The 20,054-nt window shown below is 35.9% G+C and overlaps 2 protein-coding genes across 8 annotated transcripts in view; one reads left to right on the top strand and one right to left on the bottom strand.

Annotated features, from left to right (window-relative positions):
• The window catches only part of LOC105250960 (centromere protein I), a 156,209-nt gene that overhangs the window by 17,737 nt on the left and 118,418 nt on the right, over positions 1–20,054 (bottom strand). The gene's annotated exons all lie outside the window — the stretch shown is intronic.
• LOC105250926 (diacylglycerol kinase theta) lies at positions 217–18,140 on the top strand. Of its 7 annotated transcripts, none has more exons than XM_025407529.1 (18): positions 217–1,965; positions 8,176–8,255; positions 8,617–8,722; positions 8,874–9,094; positions 9,332–9,503; positions 11,612–11,755; positions 13,292–13,414; positions 13,514–13,648; positions 13,760–13,877; positions 14,043–14,230; positions 14,347–14,559; positions 14,663–14,797; positions 15,025–15,199; positions 15,308–15,627; positions 15,767–16,055; positions 16,142–16,301; positions 16,404–16,511; positions 17,663–18,140. In XM_025407529.1, the coding sequence occupies exons 1-18, from the start codon at positions 1,830–1,832 to the stop codon at positions 17,774–17,776; spliced, it is 2,937 nt and encodes a 978-aa protein (XP_025263314.1). In that variant the 5' UTR covers positions 217–1,829; the 3' UTR covers positions 17,777–18,140. The 7 variants fall into 7 exon arrangements, with proteins under 7 accessions (XP_025263314.1, XP_019882962.1, XP_025263313.1 ...); XM_020027403.2 differs by having other exon boundaries at positions 218–1,965; positions 9,332–9,488; positions 13,292–13,423; XM_025407528.1 differs by having other exon boundaries at positions 218–1,965; positions 13,292–13,423.

Below are 20,054 nucleotides of genomic sequence, written 5' to 3'. Positions count from 1 at the left end.
CGAATATATCGGTTTTGGATCGCAGCACCGCGCGCTGTAGGAGGATTTTAAAAAAGATCCGTATACATACATCCACGTACATCGAGTTGGCGGCGGAGTCCACCGAGTGGCGGCATCCTCGAGCGAGGAGGAAGCGCGAGGAAGAGGAAGAGGACGGGGACGGGGATCGCGCGTCGGCGCGTCGAGGCGGAAAGCGACGTCGACGTCGCGTCGGCTCCTCTCACTGACGTCGACGCCATCGCCGTCGTCGTACTGTCGTCGACGTCGGGCATCGTCCCGGTCGCGTGCGTTAATTCACGTTCGATTAACGGAGTTAACGACGATCGCGATACACGTACGACGTGCGATGGCGCGCGAATGTGCGAAACGATAACGATAATCGGCGGCGTCACCGGGGATCATACATCGGTATCGGGGAGATCGTTCGCGACCGACGCGCGAGCGTCGTCGAGGGCCCTTTTAGCCTCGTCCGTCGAAAGGACGAAAGTCGGATCCGCGTGCGAGCGACGTCATCGGGCGAAGCGACGTCGCGGACATTTGGACTTTGGCTCGAGTGAGAGAGAGAGAGAGGGAGATAAGTCGAAAATAGATACTGAAAATTAGAGACGTAACGAGGAGACGCGTTGGAGTTGGAGCGTCGAGCGAAAAGCGACGAGGAAACACGCGCGCCGTTTTCGTCGCCATCGTCACCGTCAGTGCTGGAGAACGAGGCTCTTCCGTCCCCGTGAAAATTTTCCTCGGCGAAAATTCCCCTGGGCGCGCGTCCTCGGGGAGCGAACGCTCGATCGCGACGAGATATATATTCGGAGGGAAAAAAAATCGTTAACATGAAAACGGCCTGCTTTCCTCGATTAACGAAGCGTCGCGCAATTGATGTTTATACGTGAGAGGATAATCGACAAAAGAGAAAGAAAGAGAGAGAGAGAGGAGAGCACGCCCTTGACAGCTTCTTTGCGCTCGGAAGAGGGCGGCTCGGATCATTCGGCCCCCATATGACGCCCCACTTAGGCCGCTAGGACAGCGCATCCGCCACTGGCCGGTGGCGGTGACGAAAAGGGGCTGATGTCAGTGCGGCCACTCGGCGGCGTTCGCTCGTATCAGCAGCAGCGGCGGCGGCGGCTCATCGGATGCGCGAACGCGACATCGGCGTCGTACCGTAAGCGAGGCGAGCTAGAACATCGGCAGCGGCGGCAGGAGCACCGACACCAGCTACAACGTCAGCGGCGGGAGCAGGGGCAACGAGAACAACAGGAACAGGAACGACAACAACAACGACGACGACGACGACGACGACGACGGTGATGCTCGGCGGCGGCCGCGAGATACCAGCGACAGTGATCGGCGGTGGTTCGGCGGCGACGATTCACGACGGCGACGACGCATCTGGCGCGCGCGATCGTGGCTGCCGGCGTCCCGTGGCTCGTCCCGAGGCGCAGCTCGTGGAATAATGCGCGTTAGGCACGACGACGTTAGCACGACGACGAGGCGCCGCGTTACGACGATTACGACGGGACGACGACGACGGTACGACGGTGCGACGTGTGGTGGGCCCGCGACCAGCGTGTGCTGCGGCCAGCTACGACGACGACGAGGATTACTACTACGATTACTACTACCACCGCTATTACTACTACCACCACCACCGCCACCACCACCGCCATCATCATCATCGCCACCATCATCGCAGCTGCAACAGCGCAATTATGTACGGTTCCGAGATCACGTAGTGTCGGGCGTGTAATTATGTTGTTGTCATCGTCGCGCGGCGCGCCCTGCGTAGCTTCACGGTGAAAATCTGGCGTGAACGGTTCCGCGGTGGAACGGGGAATATGGCGTCGGTCTCGGCCGAGACTCCAGCCAGCCATGGGCACAGCTTCAGTAAGAAAACGTTTCACAAACCGACGTACTGCCATAGCTGCACGGACATGCTCTGGGGCCTCATTCAGCAGGGGTACATCTGCGAAGGTAAGATCGCGTCGCGTGATTCTCCCGTCAAAGTTGGAGCCAGAAGCGTCGACGAGGAGAGAGAGAGAGAGAGAGAGAGATAGATAGCGTAGGCTGAGGGGGAGAGGGAGCACAGAGAAGCGTTTATTATGCGTTCCGGGATAGATCTCTCGGAATTAAGCACGAGAGATGATTGGAACGATGACTAGAATTTGCAATGTATACGTGAAAATAAGTAGAGTCCAAGACGGACAAAAGTGGAAGAAGGAAAAGAGGGTAGATTCGAGACGAGAGATAGCTCTTGTAGAGTACATCCGCACGCGCGGAGAGTACGCATCTCTGTCTCGTCCACGCCGGAGGATGCGCACAGCTCCGCGAGGGACCAACATGCTTCGGAAATACTTGCGCGAGCCCGTCTCTTTAACGCGCGATACGGGTTCCTCGAGCTTCGTCCCTTTAATCGTATAACCAGGCGCGCACGAAAGAAGGACGAAAGACAGGAAACATCGACGATGACGGGTCCTCGGTGGACGTTCAAAATTTTAAAAGCGAGCGCTTTAAAAAAAAAAAGAACCGCGAAGTCGATCGATAAGCAAGTTCGCCGCTCGGTTAAGATACCGCGGAAAGATACCGGGAAATCTGGAGATCCCGCGCTACTCCGCCGAGTATCTGAATAGCGATTCCGAGTGTGAATGACAGACGCGGCGCGGCGGGCGGTTTTATTCAATCGGGTCAGGGTGCCGCGCACCCCCGACGGTGCCTCGGCGGGTCTCCGGGCGTTTTAGCGCCTCTCGCGAACACGCGTCAGCCGCGCGACCGGAGAGTGCAACGGAGAGGAGACGGATGGATAGGGATTGGAAGGAGAAAGAGATAAAGAGATAGAGGGATTTGTGTCGAGGAAAGCAGAAAGGGGAGCCTCGGAAAGGGACGGGGGGGACAAGGGGGTGGGAAACGACGGCGTACGCAGATCGCAGAGGGCGCGAGCGCGAACGCGCGCCCACCTTTCACGAGCATTGATCGCGAGGGGTGGGGTAGGATGGCTGAAAGACCACGGATAAGGTTGCTGGAGTTGGGTGGTGTTCCGAGGGGGCGGGAGGGGACAGGGGAGAGCGCGAACGCTCGGTGGCACCGACGGCGAGGAGGGTTGCCCCCCCGAGGTGGGGGTGAGAGCTCGCTGACGGGTAAAGAGGCGTAAAGAACCTTCGTTGTAACGCGAGCAGAAACGAGCCTTGTGTCCGAGCTGTCGCGCTCTTTCGGAATGTTCGATGAAGAGAGCTGCCTTAGATGTATCGAGCGTCATTCGGAGAGGGGAGAGGGAAGGATAGATAGGAGGCGGGAAGGGGGGAAAGGGGGAAAAATGTGGCAGAGTTTAGATAATTTTGTCGTCTCTCTCTCTCTCTCTCTCCTGAAAGATGAATTTAATTACAGGGACGGTATGCCTGTAAATATAAGTGTGCGCGTTATGGATATATTTAGCGTCTAAAAAAAGGAAGAAAAAGAAAGCGTAATGAGAGTAAAAATATTCATTAGAAACTGATGGCCTTTATAGTCGCGAAAAAAGTGGGAGACGTTATAGGGATAAAAAAAATTTTTAACCGCGCTGTGCTTAGTCGCAGTTTGTAAAAAGTTGTACAAAGTAATCGCTAAAGCTATCGTTGCTTTATGTAAAAAGTGTTGGCTATTTTTTACTTGGATTATTTGGCCATTTTATTTTGTTCGAAAGTCAATTATAAATGTTTTGTATAAAATATCATGGTTTTTTTTTTTAATTTTAATTTACGCGAACGAAATCATAGCAAACGATAAATAATTAATTTCTCTCAAGAAAAATTTTTGATAATTAAATATAAAAAATAAGAATAGACGAAAGGACGTTAAATATCAACTTTACATTTTTGTTAAAATTGATCACTTTTTCATTTCATAATCGGAATCGATTTGAATCGATATTTTTTTGATAGAATTTTATTAGAATTTTATTAGAATTTTATTAGAATTTGATTAGAATTTGTTAAAAATATTGCTACAAGTTAACAAAAAATATACTTCTAAAAAAATCTATTACATTAACGAGAAATTTATTATTACTGAGGAAAAATTTATAATTTTGTCGTATAAAATTGACTCCTTACATATTTAAATCTCATATTTAGACATTCAGACTATTATTATTTCGATTCAATCGATAAGAATCCTTTTTAACATGTATCAAAAGTTCTCTGAAATCTTTGAGAGGAACCAGTGGTCTCTATCCATCACATAAAAATTTTAGTAATATAATTCTAATTTCACAGTAGTGGAAGATAAAGTGTTATATCTCTAAAGCCATTGTTATATATATAAAAACCTTGCTACAATGTATTGATCGCTTTACTGTCGGTTGCTTTAAATAAAGTTGTTGTTTTTATGTCTGCAAATTATACTTAGTATTTTGTAAGTTTATATATATAAATCCAATCTACAAGGATTGGATTCTAATGATTCTCTTTATAAACTTACTTGAAACACAATTTAATCCTCATGCTTATTTTTTTAATTTCACGTTCAAGATTTCATGCTTCTTGAATCATTAATTGTATCTTGTTTTAATGTATAAGTCCAATGTATCAGATATTTCGTCGCATCACTATTGAACAATCTTAATATGATATTTGAATTATATTATATTATGAATTATATTATGAATGTTATATAATGAATATTTGGATATTTTTTTAGTAAAACATATTAAACATATTAAATATTTCACGATTTATATCTGTGTTTGTATGATAATTAGTGTTAATGATAATTGGTGTATGATAATTAGTGTTAATGATAATTGGAATGCTTCTAGATGTCTTGTATTAACAAAATTCATAGCAATTTTTTAACATTTTATTTTTGTAAGTTAAATTTGCAATAATTTCCTAACTAATTTTGTAAACTAATTTGCAATAATTTCCTAACTGATCAACAACATTGTCTCATTCATTTAATTTAGGAAATGATTACCAGTATATTTTACATGCAAAAAGAGATAAAGATCTAAGTTGACATCTATTTATTATAAATATATATGACATTCCGATTCACGTTATATAAGAATGATGAATGTCAAAAAAATCTGAACTATGCAATTTTAGAAATATAATTACAATTTTCGAAATATAATGTGAAAAAAATAATTTCTTATATTAATTCAAGAAAAAAATTATGCATGATAATATAATCTTCGGTTTGCGTGAACATCTCTCTTTAAAATGATATGCAACAATGATAATAAACTTGGTAAGGTAAACGTGAAAAATGTAACTTGCAGATTGTAATTAAATCTTTCCTAAATCTTCTGTAATTTCATACACAATAATTACATATAACATCACATACAAAAATAATAATTTTTTAAATATGTTATACATTAATTAATACTTTATTATTATATCTGTGGGTAGTAAAACTTTTAATATTATGATGAGAAACACATTTTTCACCTAAAAAATGATTAATACATTTGTGAGAGACGCTTTTTTTGTACAAATGTCAGAAAAATAAACATCTTTTTAAATAATGGCATCAACCATCATATACACGACATAAGAATAGGTGTGTATTGAATTTAGCATTATCATATCGATCAAATAGTAACGATTTATTTATTTAATTTATTTTTATCAGTATTTTTTTTGTTAAATTTTGCTTAAATTTTGTATTTTTATTATATTATATAATTGTATTTTTATTATAAATAGAGAAATATGAAGCAATACATTAATTTAACAAACAATAATGTTAATCGTATGTCGCAGTAATGTGATATCAAATTTTAAAGTCTCATATAACAGAAATATTGATAGATATAACTTATATAAAAAATAAAAAAATAAGTTTAATTATATATCCAGAAAACGATATGTATCAAATTTTTTTGATATATTATATTTTTCTTAATTTATTATATATAAATATAATATATATATATAAATAACGTTTCTATCAAATATTAAAATCTATTATAAGTTACACTGTAGCACGAATTAAATGATTTGTACGTAGAAAACATTGCACATTTCAGAAATTGATTATAATCAATATTGATTATTAATATTTTTCGTATTTTCTTACATATTTTTTTAACAGTTTAATTGTTTGATATTCTTTTGGGTAATATATATAAAAATATATAAAAATATACATGTACTAAATAATACATATCCATAAAAATAGATTCTACAAAATAGATTTTTTCGTTACTATTTTTCTATACAACGTCAATGTATTCTCTTTGTTTTGTATTTTTAGAAATAATTTCCGTAAAATAACAAAAATTTTTTGCAAAATTACAACTCAAATGCTTCCATTATTATTAAAAAGCTCCGAAATATCATTAGAGATAAGGCATTATATGTATATATGATTGATTTTAGAAATGAGAGTTTAAAATATTGTGTGTGTTATAATTTCATCGTATTCTTTTAGATTGTATTTATCGTGCATAAAGTATATCGATGGAGAAAATATTTTATAATACAGATCAATGTATATTTAAATTTTTATGTTTCTTTCATGCATATAGAAAAACTGATGAAGACAAGAGCACGTAAGATTGTAGATGATTATTATAATAGATGAGATTACGAAATTATTGTGATATTTTTCGTAGTTTGAAAATTTAATTATATCACGTACATACGCAGTTTTAAAGTAATTGATTGATTTGTTACTGCAACTAAAATTGTTACAAATTGGTAGTCAAAACTAATCTATAAATATATATAAATGTAAAAGAATCCGAAAAATAATCGCTGGAAAATAAAAACCGACATACGTGTGTTTAAGATATATGTATATGATTGCCGAAAGATTGATACAATATTTTTCCTTTTTTCCGAGATTTCAAATGCGATTTAAAGCATGCTTATCTTTAGCTTGAGCGATTTTCAAACAGATGTAAACAGAATCGACAACATTGATTCACAAGAAGTATATTTCTCTTATCTATGATTTTTCGCATTTAGAATAAGATAATATATATTGTTTCGAAAAAGAAAAGAAAGCTAAGGAAAACCATGATAAAATTCGCGGTTGAATATGTAGAAGTACATATATTAAAAGGTAATCTCGTGTTCGATGAAAAATAATATCGTGTTCTTTATATTAGATATGATAAACACCTGATTGGTGTCGATCATTTCATGTATGTTTACACAAATCCACTTGGATTTAATCAAAATGTTAGCACCATAAATGCTTTCTACATTCATTAGAGAGATACATTTCTCTTTAAACTAATACTTCGTATCTTTTTTTAAGGTAGTTTTTTATGATTGAGGAAAACCTGGCGCTGGAAGCAAAATTTAAATGGATATGGATAAACAAATTTCCCTTTTTTTCTTCTACGACAAGGAATATTTCTTTTCGATTGAAACTACCCACTCGAAGAGTTAAAGTTAACCCCGGCATTCGTGGTCGATCGTCGATGGTGGCTGATGGCGCCTTCTTAACGAAGCGGATGCACAGTACTATTTCGGGCCGCACCTGCGCGTCGATGCGACAAATTTCCCACATCTTGCCTGATTAGCGTCGCAAGAGCGCGATAGAGCTCGATCATTATCGCTCTTATGAAGAATATGATACTTGTCGCGTCACCCTGCGTCCTTTTAACGAATAATGATATGTTAAATGATGGTGTTTCAATTGTATCGCAATTACTCTGGTCAATTCTGAGATACTCATTAATATTAATTTAACTCTAAATTTATAAATATTGAGTTTTTAAATATTGAGTATCCACCAAATATTTTTTAAAAAAAAATGAAAAAAAAAAAGAAAAACAATATATCATTTTTTTCAAAAGAATTCGTAGATTAAATTTGAAAAAATACCATAAGAATTAAAGAAATCTATAATTTTTTACTAACCGATTTTTATGTAACAGTAGCTATTCGAAAGATTTTATTTTTTATTTGATCTCTGTAGAAATTTGATAAACTATCACGTGTACATTTGTGAATCGCGATTAACAGTGAAAGTATTAAGTAAAAATTTTGAAATTTTTACTAAGAAATACTGCGTTTTTTATTTTCGACATTTTTACTTACGTGAAAGGTCAAGAGATCTTGTTATAAATTACATTATGAGTGGCTTGTATTGATTTACATTATGGTACACATTACTGCTTAGTCAGTAAATCCCTTGTTCAATATAACAATTAATTTTCTGTATTTTTGAATTTTCTTTTTTTTGTTATAGTGTGTAACTTCGTGGTGCACGACCGCTGTCTCAAGGCCGTCGTCTCTCCCTGCTCCAGCATCGCGGCAAGCCTGATTAAGGTAGGATAATAATCAATCTCCACTGCAACGCACGATTAACCGCCTGTACGCATAAAAATATAACATCCTATATTTACCGATTTTGTTTCATTTATGTGGCAATAAAAAAGCAATCTTGTCATCCAGGGATATCACGAAATAATTAAACATTGCAGTAAAATAATTAGCGTAAATTCTAAAGTTAAGAAGAAATCATCATGAAATTCATGATACGAAGAAACGATATTTGTTTGATACTGCAAGGATTCTTTTATATTTTGATTTAATTTTATATTATCATAATAAAATAACGTAAAATTGTGTAAATATAATTAATTAAATTATGTAAAATTGATATAGAATGTTTTTTATTATGTTATAGAACCCGGTTGCACACTGTTGGTCCGAACAAGTACACCATAAAAGAAAATTCTGCAACGTCTGTCGGAAACGTTTGGATGATAATAATCCATCCATACACTGCGAAAGTGAGTTGAAACTTGTGCTTAGCTGTGGAATTTTAAATCGTTTTATTAATTAATCGTTGATGTCTTTAATAAATATTATCTTTATTATAAATTTATGTGAAAATCCTAAAAAAGTAATACACTAATTGTAAATACGCTTGTTTGTCGATAGTATGCGAGTACTTCGTGCACATAGAATGCCAAGATTTCGCGGTGGCAGACTGCAAGGAGAATGCCACGTACTTGCCTGGGAAGGACCTGTCAGCAGTGAAACACACTCATCACTGGCGGGAAGGCAATCTTCCGAGCAGCTCTAAATGTGCCGTATGCAAAAAGAGTTGTTTTACTGCCGAGTGCCTTGCCGGGTTTCGTTGCGAGTGGTGCGGCATGACGGTAAACAAAAGGATTTTTATTCATATATTGTTTGTTTTTTGCTTTCATTTCGTTAACGAAATTAGTATAGAGTATAGAGTGAGAAACATTGCAGTATGCAACATTTAGTTTTTAAAACGAAATATGTAAAAGTAAATTACATTCTTGTATGAATGAAGACAAAAGCATATTAGTACGACTCTAAAGTTTCTGTCAAAGTACAAACATTTAATGATAAATTTTGATTTTGTCTCTCAGTCGCACGCGTATTGTTACAAGAATATTCCCCAAGAATGCACCTTTGGTAACTTGGAACCAATTTACCTGCCGCCACATGCAGTTAGTATTCCGCGTACCGAAGTTCCAATGGAAGCGATCATTGGAGTGCAAGTGCGTCGGAAAGAAGTAGCAACCCGTGAGTATTCTTGCCGTAAGTGTCTGTCGTGTAATTATGATGTGCGTGTTAACAGGTAATTAGAATAATGGAATGAGAAATTGCGCTTTATCATAAAATGTGTCGTCAAGGCACTCTAATATTTTATTAATCGGTCCCACCGGAAATATAATTTAGACATTAAAATGATATTTTAAAAAGATAAAAAGCTAAAATAAAACCTCTTTTAATAAAACAGATTTAATAACATAGCCGCGTATAAAAGTATCAATACTGGTATAAATGAAACTAGATATCTGTAGTTTATACGAAAGAAAAAGAAGAAAATACATATTCACATTGATAATTACCAATGCACGCATTTATCTATAGATATATAGAATAATTATATAGTTTTGTGTGTATATGTCACATTAAATATACTATTTTCTCGAATTACGAGAAAGATTTATGTCTTTCTACGAATAATATCAATGTATCAGACTCAGATAACACATAATGGCAAAATGTGTCGGTTTAATATTGAATATTTTACGCGTTAATTATCGCGTTTTTCACTTGCACCGTGAGTTTCATCGTCGATTAGCGCTTTTTTCAATCGATCTCATTCTTGCATTTCGGTATTACCTATTGACACAATTATTTTCACACTTGTGTAAGTCATATATGTATGAAATTTTATCTATTTTTACTATGCATCTGTACACGTATGCAAATGTGCACCAATGATTGGTAGCAAAAGATATTGTATTGATCTATATACTAAAGTTTAAAAAGAATGTACAACAAAACATTTCTTATACATATATATTCGTAGAAGTATACTCTTGTAAAGGTAACCAATTTTTGGAACAAATTTTTTGCATGAGTTTTATTTTAGCACTCACTCACACATATACGCGTGTATAAATACCGTCAGTTTTGTAAACATATATTTGTTCTTCCTTCTTTTCAGAGCATGCAACGCGCGTTGACTTTCTTCGATATGTGAAACGAGAAAAACCCTATCTGTATTCTAAAGGATTATCGCCTCAAATTTTCATATTGTTTCGTTTTATCTTAAACCAATATGTATATTTACATAAAATATTATTACTAGTCAAAGATTTTATCATTGATTTAATATATTTTTAATATTTCACGTATAAATATGTATATGTACTTTTACATTTGCTACTTGCAGTTTTTCTTGCACTCTCAGCTTTCTATATATTTTTCTAAATACGATGGCCCCCTTTCTTATAAAAACTATAAAAAAATTTTGATTTCTTATAGAATAAAATAAAAATAAAATAAGTCCTCATAAAATGTATTTCTATGGTTTGTAACAATCTTTGCATATCGTTGATATGCCTTAAACTCAATCTAAGCACAGTGTGCTAAATGCAGAGAAATTAGTAATAAACTTTTGAATTATATAAAGTGTGTGACTGTGCTATATCTATAATCATTACAACATTCACAATTCTATATTCAATCATTTGTATCATCGAATATATCACGTGAGAATTTATTGTAAAAATTATATTATTATTATCGCGTCTTATCATTATACGGTAGTTAAAGAGTTGTACACTTGTCTGTTGGATAGATTTAGAGGATTATATGATATTCTATGTGAATCTTAAGCTGCGTAAATAAATTTAATCGTATTGGAACCATAATCTTCTTAACACTGAAGCTACATCTATTAATTTAATTACGCGTATTCTGTTTATAATATATTCGTAAATTATATGGCTTTTGTGGCTGGTTGCTCCTATTAATTGCTAATTTCAATGTTGCTTTTAATAGGCGTTAAATATTTTGATAGATACAGCATCTTTATTTTCTAGAGCTTCATAATTATATTATTGTTGATGAGGAAAATATTGGCATTTACAGAATAATATATATCTTCACGAGTAAAATGCAAAAGAAGCTGAAAGTAGTGACATTTCATTTTTTTTAATTATAAGTCTCGGACATGTTAGAAAGCGAAAAACGCTTATTCGTCTAACGTAATTATAAGTAAATTTGATAGTGCAAAAAACAAAATAGAATAGTTTTGAAATGAACGTATCTAAGAGGAGAAAGAGAAAGTAGAGTTAAAAAATTATGGTAACCGGTTAAAATATTCGGTCTACCTTTGCTTCTATGTGAAGATAACATCGGAGAGCAATTCGATTTCGCTGAGAGTGAACAAAATGGGGCTGCAGGCCGCCTAGCCGAAGCTTTGAGGCGCCTTTCGCTAGTTTTGCCACGTAGCTGCCATGGAAATTGTCATGCTTCCCCTCCTTATGTTCGAGGTATCTAGAATATTATCATCCTCAGACATTCATCTGTGTGAATGTACTCAATTCTATAAGATGTACTTACATTATACAAGACTGGAGAGTAAATTAAAATATATATGCTGTAGTGCTGTCGTTACTCTCGCTGTTATTATCTCTCTATCTCTACGTGTAATCACTTACTTAACGTTTGCGAGAGAAAGCGCTATATTAAGAGACACAATCGTATTTATTTATACATTTTTTTAAGTTTGCCTAACAGCAATGCAAATATTTAGCTTTGCGCTTCTATCATATTTCTTTCGACATATTAATATCAAATGACATTTTAATGCTACATTATAATAGGAATATATACACATTCTATATGAGTTGTTAAAGTATAAATGTAATATAATATATAAATCTCTTTAATCTCTTGCATATATCATTATATGTTTCGTTTTTAAATTATATGTATATCATTAAAAAAAAAATAAATAATATAAGGATATAAAAGATATATAAAGATGTAAACATATATATAATTTTGTAAAAATTGACTTTTCTCGATAGGCGATTCCTTGCAGAGTAAAATTATTCTTCATCTTTCATAAATTATTTTTTCGATTCTACTGATATGATGTTAATGAGCAGTACGATACTACTGGGAACTTAATCTTAAGAAGTAGGAAACAATGATACAATTCTAAAAAGCATAATAGATACATCCCATATATATATAAAATAGGTTGTTACGTGACATGCATTTACATAATATCATGATGCACCAACGTTTTTTTATGGATGTTATTTTGTTACTGTTTACGTTTTAGCATGTATGTATGTCTCGCTTCAGTGCATGCACTGTCATTCAGCCCACTGGATGCTATGAGATTCCATGATGCTTATCACTCTACTATGCAGTGAAATGAAGTTCAAGAATACTACTGACTAATTCTTCCTATCATGTGTGTGTTCTACAAAGCTAGTAAATATTCGATGGTAAGAGAGATGCGTAATTTATTCTTGAATGATACACACAGAGTTATTATACAATGTTGTGCTCTTTGTGTTTTAAAAATTTGTTTTTTCAAAAAATTCTTATTTATCACTCTTTTTAAAGTGCCTAATTCAAGTGCGAGCATACAACAAATTTGTGATTTATTTTCTTCGCTCTACATATCGAAAGCTGGCAATTTTCAATATAATTAATAATAAGAAACAATAATAATGTATGTAAATGTTTGATTATAATTTAAAGCTGGAATTGTTTTATGTATCAGATTAAAAATTACAATTCACAAATTCTATATTTTTTCGATGTTTTTATATAAAATATTTTATAACTTTTCCGAAAGAAAGATTAAAAAGAACTCAAAGAGAGATACCATTAATGTTATCTGAGTAATAAAGAAATAAATTTTTTGCATCAAAGTTTAGACACAGCGCAGAAGAAGATGTATTATACATTTAAATTGTATGTTTCATATTTAGGTATTATATTGTAATTTATTGTTTATAAATATATTTTCCAATATTCGAAATATGTGATCTTTTTTGTGTTCGCAGCGCGGAGCACATCAGAAGAATTTGGTAGTGACGCGAGGTATCGTGATAATGGAGAACCGACACAGAGTGCAACGCATGGCCGTGATCCGCGTTCTCCTAAAGAGAAAGAAGACAAAGAAAGAGGTGACGAAGGTATTTCAATACAACTTCCGATTAACGGTTTCGGGGTTTTTTTCGCCTCTAATCTCCGTGAATCTGCTGTTTTTTTTTTTAACATTACAGAGATGATTAAGGTATACGACGGCAACAACTCCTTGAGGCGAAGGATATTTCGGGTAATTCCGGTACCTAGGCAGGCTACGACAGAGCAGGTCCTCACATTGGCATTGCGCGCATTTCACATCACGAAAGATCCTAGTATGCACTCATGTGGAAAAAATATATATATAATAAACATACGAATTTTTCTTGTCAAGTTTACTAATCGAACCAATGTATGTATTTTTTTCTTTTTCCGGGAAAATTCAGGCAACTTTTACTTAACCGACCTGTATGCCGCGGAGGAAACTGAGTTGTATGACCCAATGCCTGTTTTAAATTTAAATCGCCAAGAAGGCAAACGTCCGGCTGTGTTCTTACGATTTAAGTAAGTTTACACTACGTTTATTTATCTAAATTAAAAAAAACATAAAGTAAAAATGTAATGCATTATATATTAATAGTTGTATATCAATACTACATCTATATGAAAAGCGAAAAAGAATTTTAATACAATTACATTATAATTAATACATTACATTTGTGATTTCAGAAATAATGACAGTGGAGAAGTACGAGTTTATCCGGGCAAATTGCAGGTATCAGAGTCATTCTGTATAGTACCTGTCACCGAAGCAACAAGTGTTGCAGACTTAATAAGCGAAGCACTCGAGAAATTTGGTTTAGAAAATTTTAATTGCGACGACTATAGGTGCAGTGAAATTCTTTTAGACCGTGGCGGTACGTTTTTTATTTAAATCCAAAGTCTATAATAGTTATTTGAATTTCCTTTAAGATTCTATGTCTTAAAAATGTTATTGCATGAGGTATAATAAGAAAAATTTTATTTGTATCAGTGACGGAAAGAGTTTTGTCCTGGGACGAAAGACCTTGGGATATTGTTAAGAAGCTGGGAAAAGATTCTATTAGGCAAATGGAACTAATGCGGTTCTATCTACAATTAAAGCAAGATCCCCATGGACCGAATTTGGCTTTATTTGTTGGCAACTTGCCGCCAAATCTGTCTGAAAGGAGCTATGAGAATATGTTGATAGAATTTTTAGGAAAAGGTTGGTATGATTTGAAAAAAAAAAAGAATATAGATATATAGAATAAAAATATAGATATATAGACTAAAAATAACTTACATGCGGCTCTTTTTGACCTTTTTAGAAAATAGGTTCTCATTAATTGGCCCAATTTACTACGAATACGGTTCGATGGTCATTATATACGAGGATTCGAATAAAGCGGTCAGAGCATTATATGCGTTGCGAGAGTCAAAATACGAAGACAAAGGTCTTCTAGGTATTGATGATACATATTTTTATGTAGCTTTTATATTTGATGACAAACTGGGTGCATATATGTATCAATTCGCAAATTAAAATAAAGAATAGCATAATATAATTGCATGCTTATATATGCACATTAAAAATATTTTTTTGTTTTTATTAATTTTAATGAGATATATATATTAGATGAGAATATATATTAGAATATTTGCTCCATTTGATTTTGTTTTTTTCTACTAGTAATGCTTTTACCGAGTATCGAGCCAAGTATGGTACCACCGGGTGTTCAACCACTGCTCGTGTTTGTAAATGTAAAATCTGGCGGCTGTCAAGGACTTCAGTTAATTTCTAGTTTTCGTAAATTGTTAAATCCCTATCAAGTGTTTGATCTCGATAACGGTGGACCTCTCCCCGGGTAAGTGGATCGTAATGTTAAAGTTAAGAATGCGAATTATACATCAATTCTGATTACACAATTTCGCGAAAGAGATTGCTGAAAATAAATGTGTATCTCATGTTGCAGGCTTTACGTTTTCCGCCACATAAAAGACTACAAAATATTAGTTTGCGGTGGTGATGGGACAATAGGCTGGGTATTACAGTGTTTAGATAATGTGGGTCAGGATAGTGAGTGTTCTTCTCCTGCTTGCGCTATTGTACCTTTGGGAACAGGAAACGATCTTGCGCGTGTATTATGTTGGGGTTCAGGATACACAGGCGACGAGGACCCGTTAAACTTATTGCGAGATGTTATCGATGCGGAAGAAATAATATTGGATAGATGGACGGTAGTTTTTCATCCGGAAGAGAAGGAACAGACTCAAGTAGTTTGTAATGCTGCAGGTGAGAAATAAGACTTCTTTTTTTCAACATGTCGGAAATGAGCTAATTTGAAATGAGAAGAAAAATATCGCATTAAAATGAGAAGAAATGAGAAGAAAAATATCGCATTATCGGCAAGTAGCATCGTATTATGTTACAGGCGCTGGTTCAACAAGCGAAGACAATACGCAAATATATGTAATGAACAATTATTTTGGCATCGGCGTCGATGCGGATTTATGTCTTGACTTTCACAACGCGAGAGAAGAAAACCCTAATAAGTTCAAAAGCAGATTACGAAATAAAGGTGTATATGTAACTATGGGTTTACGTAAGATGGTTAGACGTAAGCCGTGCAAAGATTTACATAAAGAAATTCGGTTAGAAGTAGATGGTAAATTGGTCGAATTACCGCAAGTGGAGGGAATAATTATTCTGAACATTTTAAGGTAATATTTACGAAATCTTTTTTTTTTAATTCAGAAAGATATTTTACCTTCATTTAAACGATACTTTTTTTCGCCTTACAATTTAGTTGGGGTTCTGGTGCTAATCCGTGGGGACCAGATACCAAAGAAGATCAATTTTATACACCAAATCACTGGGATGGTATGTTAGAGGTTGTCGGAGTCACAGGCGTTATGCATCTTGGACAAATACAGTCGGGTCTACGTACGGCTATGAGAATAGCGCAGGTGAGTTAACATAATTAATAATATAAAAATTTTAATTTTCTCTATATTTTTTTTACAGGATATATTAATTTATTTTTCGTATTGTTTCGTTTAAATTTGTAGGGCGGACATATAAAAATTCACTTAAATTCGGATATACCTGTACAAGTAGACGGCGAACCGTGGGTTCAGAGTCCCGGAGACATTGTAGTCTTGAAGTCTGCGCTCAAGGTATTTTAACGTGAGATCTTATAAAACTGCCCCGTTCCACTCATGATTCTACAAAAATAACGAACAGAACGTAACGTAGAATCGTTTTTGATTGATTCAATGCAATATTGATATTTTAATACACGCGCTAATCTTTCCATTCTTAAAATCTAATAAATGAATGATGCAATTGCTTCTTTTATTCTGTTCGGATTTAAGTAGAATAATGGGGGCGTATATACGTTCTTGTGGCACGTATATTTTTTTCAACAGGAGCATCCGTATGTATTAGTTTGTAGTATCTTTTGTTTCACATATTCTATGTATTTTCTCTGTAAAAGCAACCTGATTGCTGATACCTATCAGCGCATGCTTTCCTCCCCTAATCGCACTCGACTAATATCTCCTTGTTCCTTTGTTCACTTCAGGCTACCATGTTGAAGAAAAGTAAGATCAAGCGTCGCAATACCGAACCGTCGATTCTACCTGCTAATGGGGAGGGGGGCAAGAGCACGGACGAGTAATCCAACCATACTACAGCTCACAACTGCTCGAACGTTTAATCGAGTATTTCGAAGATACGCGACATCTCTCAACCTAGATTCCTCGACGTGCGTAAGCAGCGCGAGAGAGGAGTCTCGGTGTGATAAACCGTGCCGTCTATCTCTATAAAGCGATTCCACCTATACAAAAAAAAAAAGAAAAATTCGATCCCTCCTCGTTGATGCATGTAAAACCGATCAATTCTCCGTAACACCTTGTCGATGCCTCGATCCAATGCAGCTAGCTCGAGCTTGTGTCGTAATGTGTGGATTTAGACGCATTCTATCGGATAGTAGTTAGTTAGTTTTGCGAGAGTAAAAATTTTTCTTCTCTTTTTTCTCCTTTTTTCTATACGTATAAGTTATTGACCCTGAGTTTCGCAATCTCTTTCTCTCTTTCTCTTTCTCTCTCTCTCTCTCTCTCTCTATACATACATACATATATATATATATATATATATATATACATATATACATATATATATATATATATGTATGTATGTATATATGTATGTATATGTATATTTCTACCTTTATTTCTATTTCTATACTTCTATTTTGTCAGCGACATTTTGACTGACATTTATCGATTGCTCCATTGTGCGCTCCCTTGATCCTGTCCCTTCCTAGGCTACGATGCTGAAGAAGACTAAGGGTAAAATGAAGCGGCGTAATACAGAATCCAGTATGCAATTGGCGCTTCAGGCTGCACCTTCGAGCGATCCGGATGAAGATATCTTCTGAGTGAATAAACATTTAAAGTGAAAGTGATTCGAACACGCAGGGGTAACGGGAAGAGCACGTAGCCATATATAGAAAGAACTCGATCGATTAGCGTACGTAATAAAATAAAATCGGCCTCGAAATCGTCCGACAGCGGTTGCGCTGCACGAACATAAAACATAAGTACTTACAACGGGCGAGAAGAAAACACACTGGTAAAAGAAGAGCACAAGGGACAGGTAGATGAGGTTTTCGAATGCACTTGACATACATACACATATTCTCTCTCTCACACACACATACATATATACAGCATTAAATTCATTATCGACTCAATAATGATTCTTAATGTTTGTTCTTACATTAATAAAGAAACTAGATCTCATTTTTAAATGTTAATAATTATAGTATTGTACGCGTAGCTTATCAATCAATATTTTTTTAGTAAAATTATAATAGATTTTAACATATATAATAACGCGCACACACATATACACACACACACATACATACACACACATAAACATACATGCATATTAAACAGTATTGAAGGAAGTTACACGCGCATACGCGAGCGTAGCTTATGACGTTAATTTATATTTACGTTCCAAGCTTGATAGTGTCGAAGAGAAATGGAAGTCGTAATGTATATTACGTTTCGTATGGTATTTTACCAGTCTAACACAGTATTACGATACGATACGAAACGTGTATCGCGGGATATAAAACGCAAACAAGTCAGTTGTTAATAATATATTATATATATAGAATATTTATGATTAAATATTAATATATTTACATAATATTGTATTAGTATTATACGATATTAAGTTGTGATAATTGTTATGTATGTCTGACTGCTGGGCAGTCTGGAATTCGCTGAGAACCAGTAGCAGTCAGAGTTCCCTAGGATACGGTTAATAAGAAAAGAGAAGATAAATTAATGTAACTTTCGTAACGATAAGAGAGACCGCATCGCGGGCTAAGCGCTTTGCCGATCCGTCTCTGTACGAGCGAGAAGATACATGTATCCGCGATACGCGCGAGGCGTCGAAAGAGTCGGATTGGCAATGTACTGACTTGACAAGCTCCAGATAACGACGACGAGGCTTTTGACCGAGGTGCATACACCGGCTACATACATTCCACACTGTAATATGGCGAAAGAATGCGAAACAAGAAAAAGGAAAAGAACACGAGAAAGAGAGAGATGTATATTTATAAACTATGCCAAAGAGAAGAAGCTGAAGCTCTTGTAAACGTGTACTTAAAATCGGGATGCGTCGTTCGTACTTGAGCATTCGCAATTAACGAGCGATGATTAGGACAGGACCACGCGAGAGTCCAGGCGATACTCTTGTTCTCGAGCTCCCAAGGTACCGAATCCCTTGGGATCGCCTCGACGCGACTCAAGTGCTATCACTGATCGCGAACAATCGTTGATCGAGCACACGATGCAAGCACAATACAAACACACACTCAAATGTACTTTTACCTGATTTTGCTCTCTTGACATACAAATGGGGGGGAAGGGGTACATTTACATTGGACCTTCGCGCTGGCATCGTGCGATTTGGGAAAAAAAAACAGAAAAACTAAAAAAAAAAAAGACAACTTCGGTGCCAAACTGTATATAATATTATAAAAGTAGGGACTTAAAAAGAAAATAAGACGGATTGTGCGCGCCAGTTAATCGCGATGGCATTTAATGCGACGGGTGAAAAAGAGGGGAGAGTAAATGTGGGGGAGCGGGGTACTTTCTTAACGTTAAGAGTATCTTGGGGGGGGGAGGGTATTAGGGACGGGGGGGAAGAAAGAGGAGACTCTTTTTGAATTACGTACGTTGCGTTGTTTCGCGTAAACGTTATAAAAAAAAGACAGCGCGTACCTTTGATACGTGAGAGTAATCAAAGAAGGACGATATAGGACTCTTAGTACGCTTTTAGTACGCGCTGTGAACTTAGTTTAATTATCTAACTAGACCTCTCTTGGATGTGTCTTCGATTATGAAAATGATTATCAAAAATTTAATCACAACACACACTGGCAACAAAATTTAAATGGAGACCATCATGTCCGGATGATTGATTAGGCCTCCACATGTCACAACCTGCCAATGATGTATACAGGCTCGGTTATTCGTGTTATATCCGGTATATCGACATGAATAATCACATCTACGGCAGATTGGAGAAAAAAACATTTGTTAATCTGACCAAACTATAGTATATTTGCTGTTGCTATAAAAAAAATAGAGAAACAATAAGCTATGAACAATCTACGTATAATAAATCAATGT

The sequence above is a fragment of the Camponotus floridanus genome, unplaced genomic scaffold (genome assembly GCF_003227725.1).
Source record: "Camponotus floridanus strain SB8 unplaced genomic scaffold, Cflo_v7.5 scaffold18, whole genome shotgun sequence".
Classification (NCBI taxonomy): domain Eukaryota; kingdom Metazoa; phylum Arthropoda; class Insecta; order Hymenoptera; family Formicidae; genus Camponotus; species Camponotus floridanus.
Note: the sequence above shows the minus strand (reverse complement) of the source record. Positions and strands in the feature narration are given on the sequence as shown.

Excerpts from the sequence above, each read along its gene's own strand:
- LOC105250926 (XM_025407528.1), top strand. The coding sequence starts at position 1,830 with ATGGCGTCGGTCTCGGCCGAGACTCCAGCCAGCCATGGGCACAGCTTC. Across the intron at positions 14,560-14,662 it reads GATAGAATTTTTAGGAAAAG|AAAATAGGTTCTCATTAATT; the intron begins GTTGGTATGATT and ends TGACCTTTTTAG. Across the intron at positions 15,200-15,307 it reads AACGGTGGACCTCTCCCCGG|GCTTTACGTTTTCCGCCACA; the intron begins GTAAGTGGATCG and ends CTCATGTTGCAG.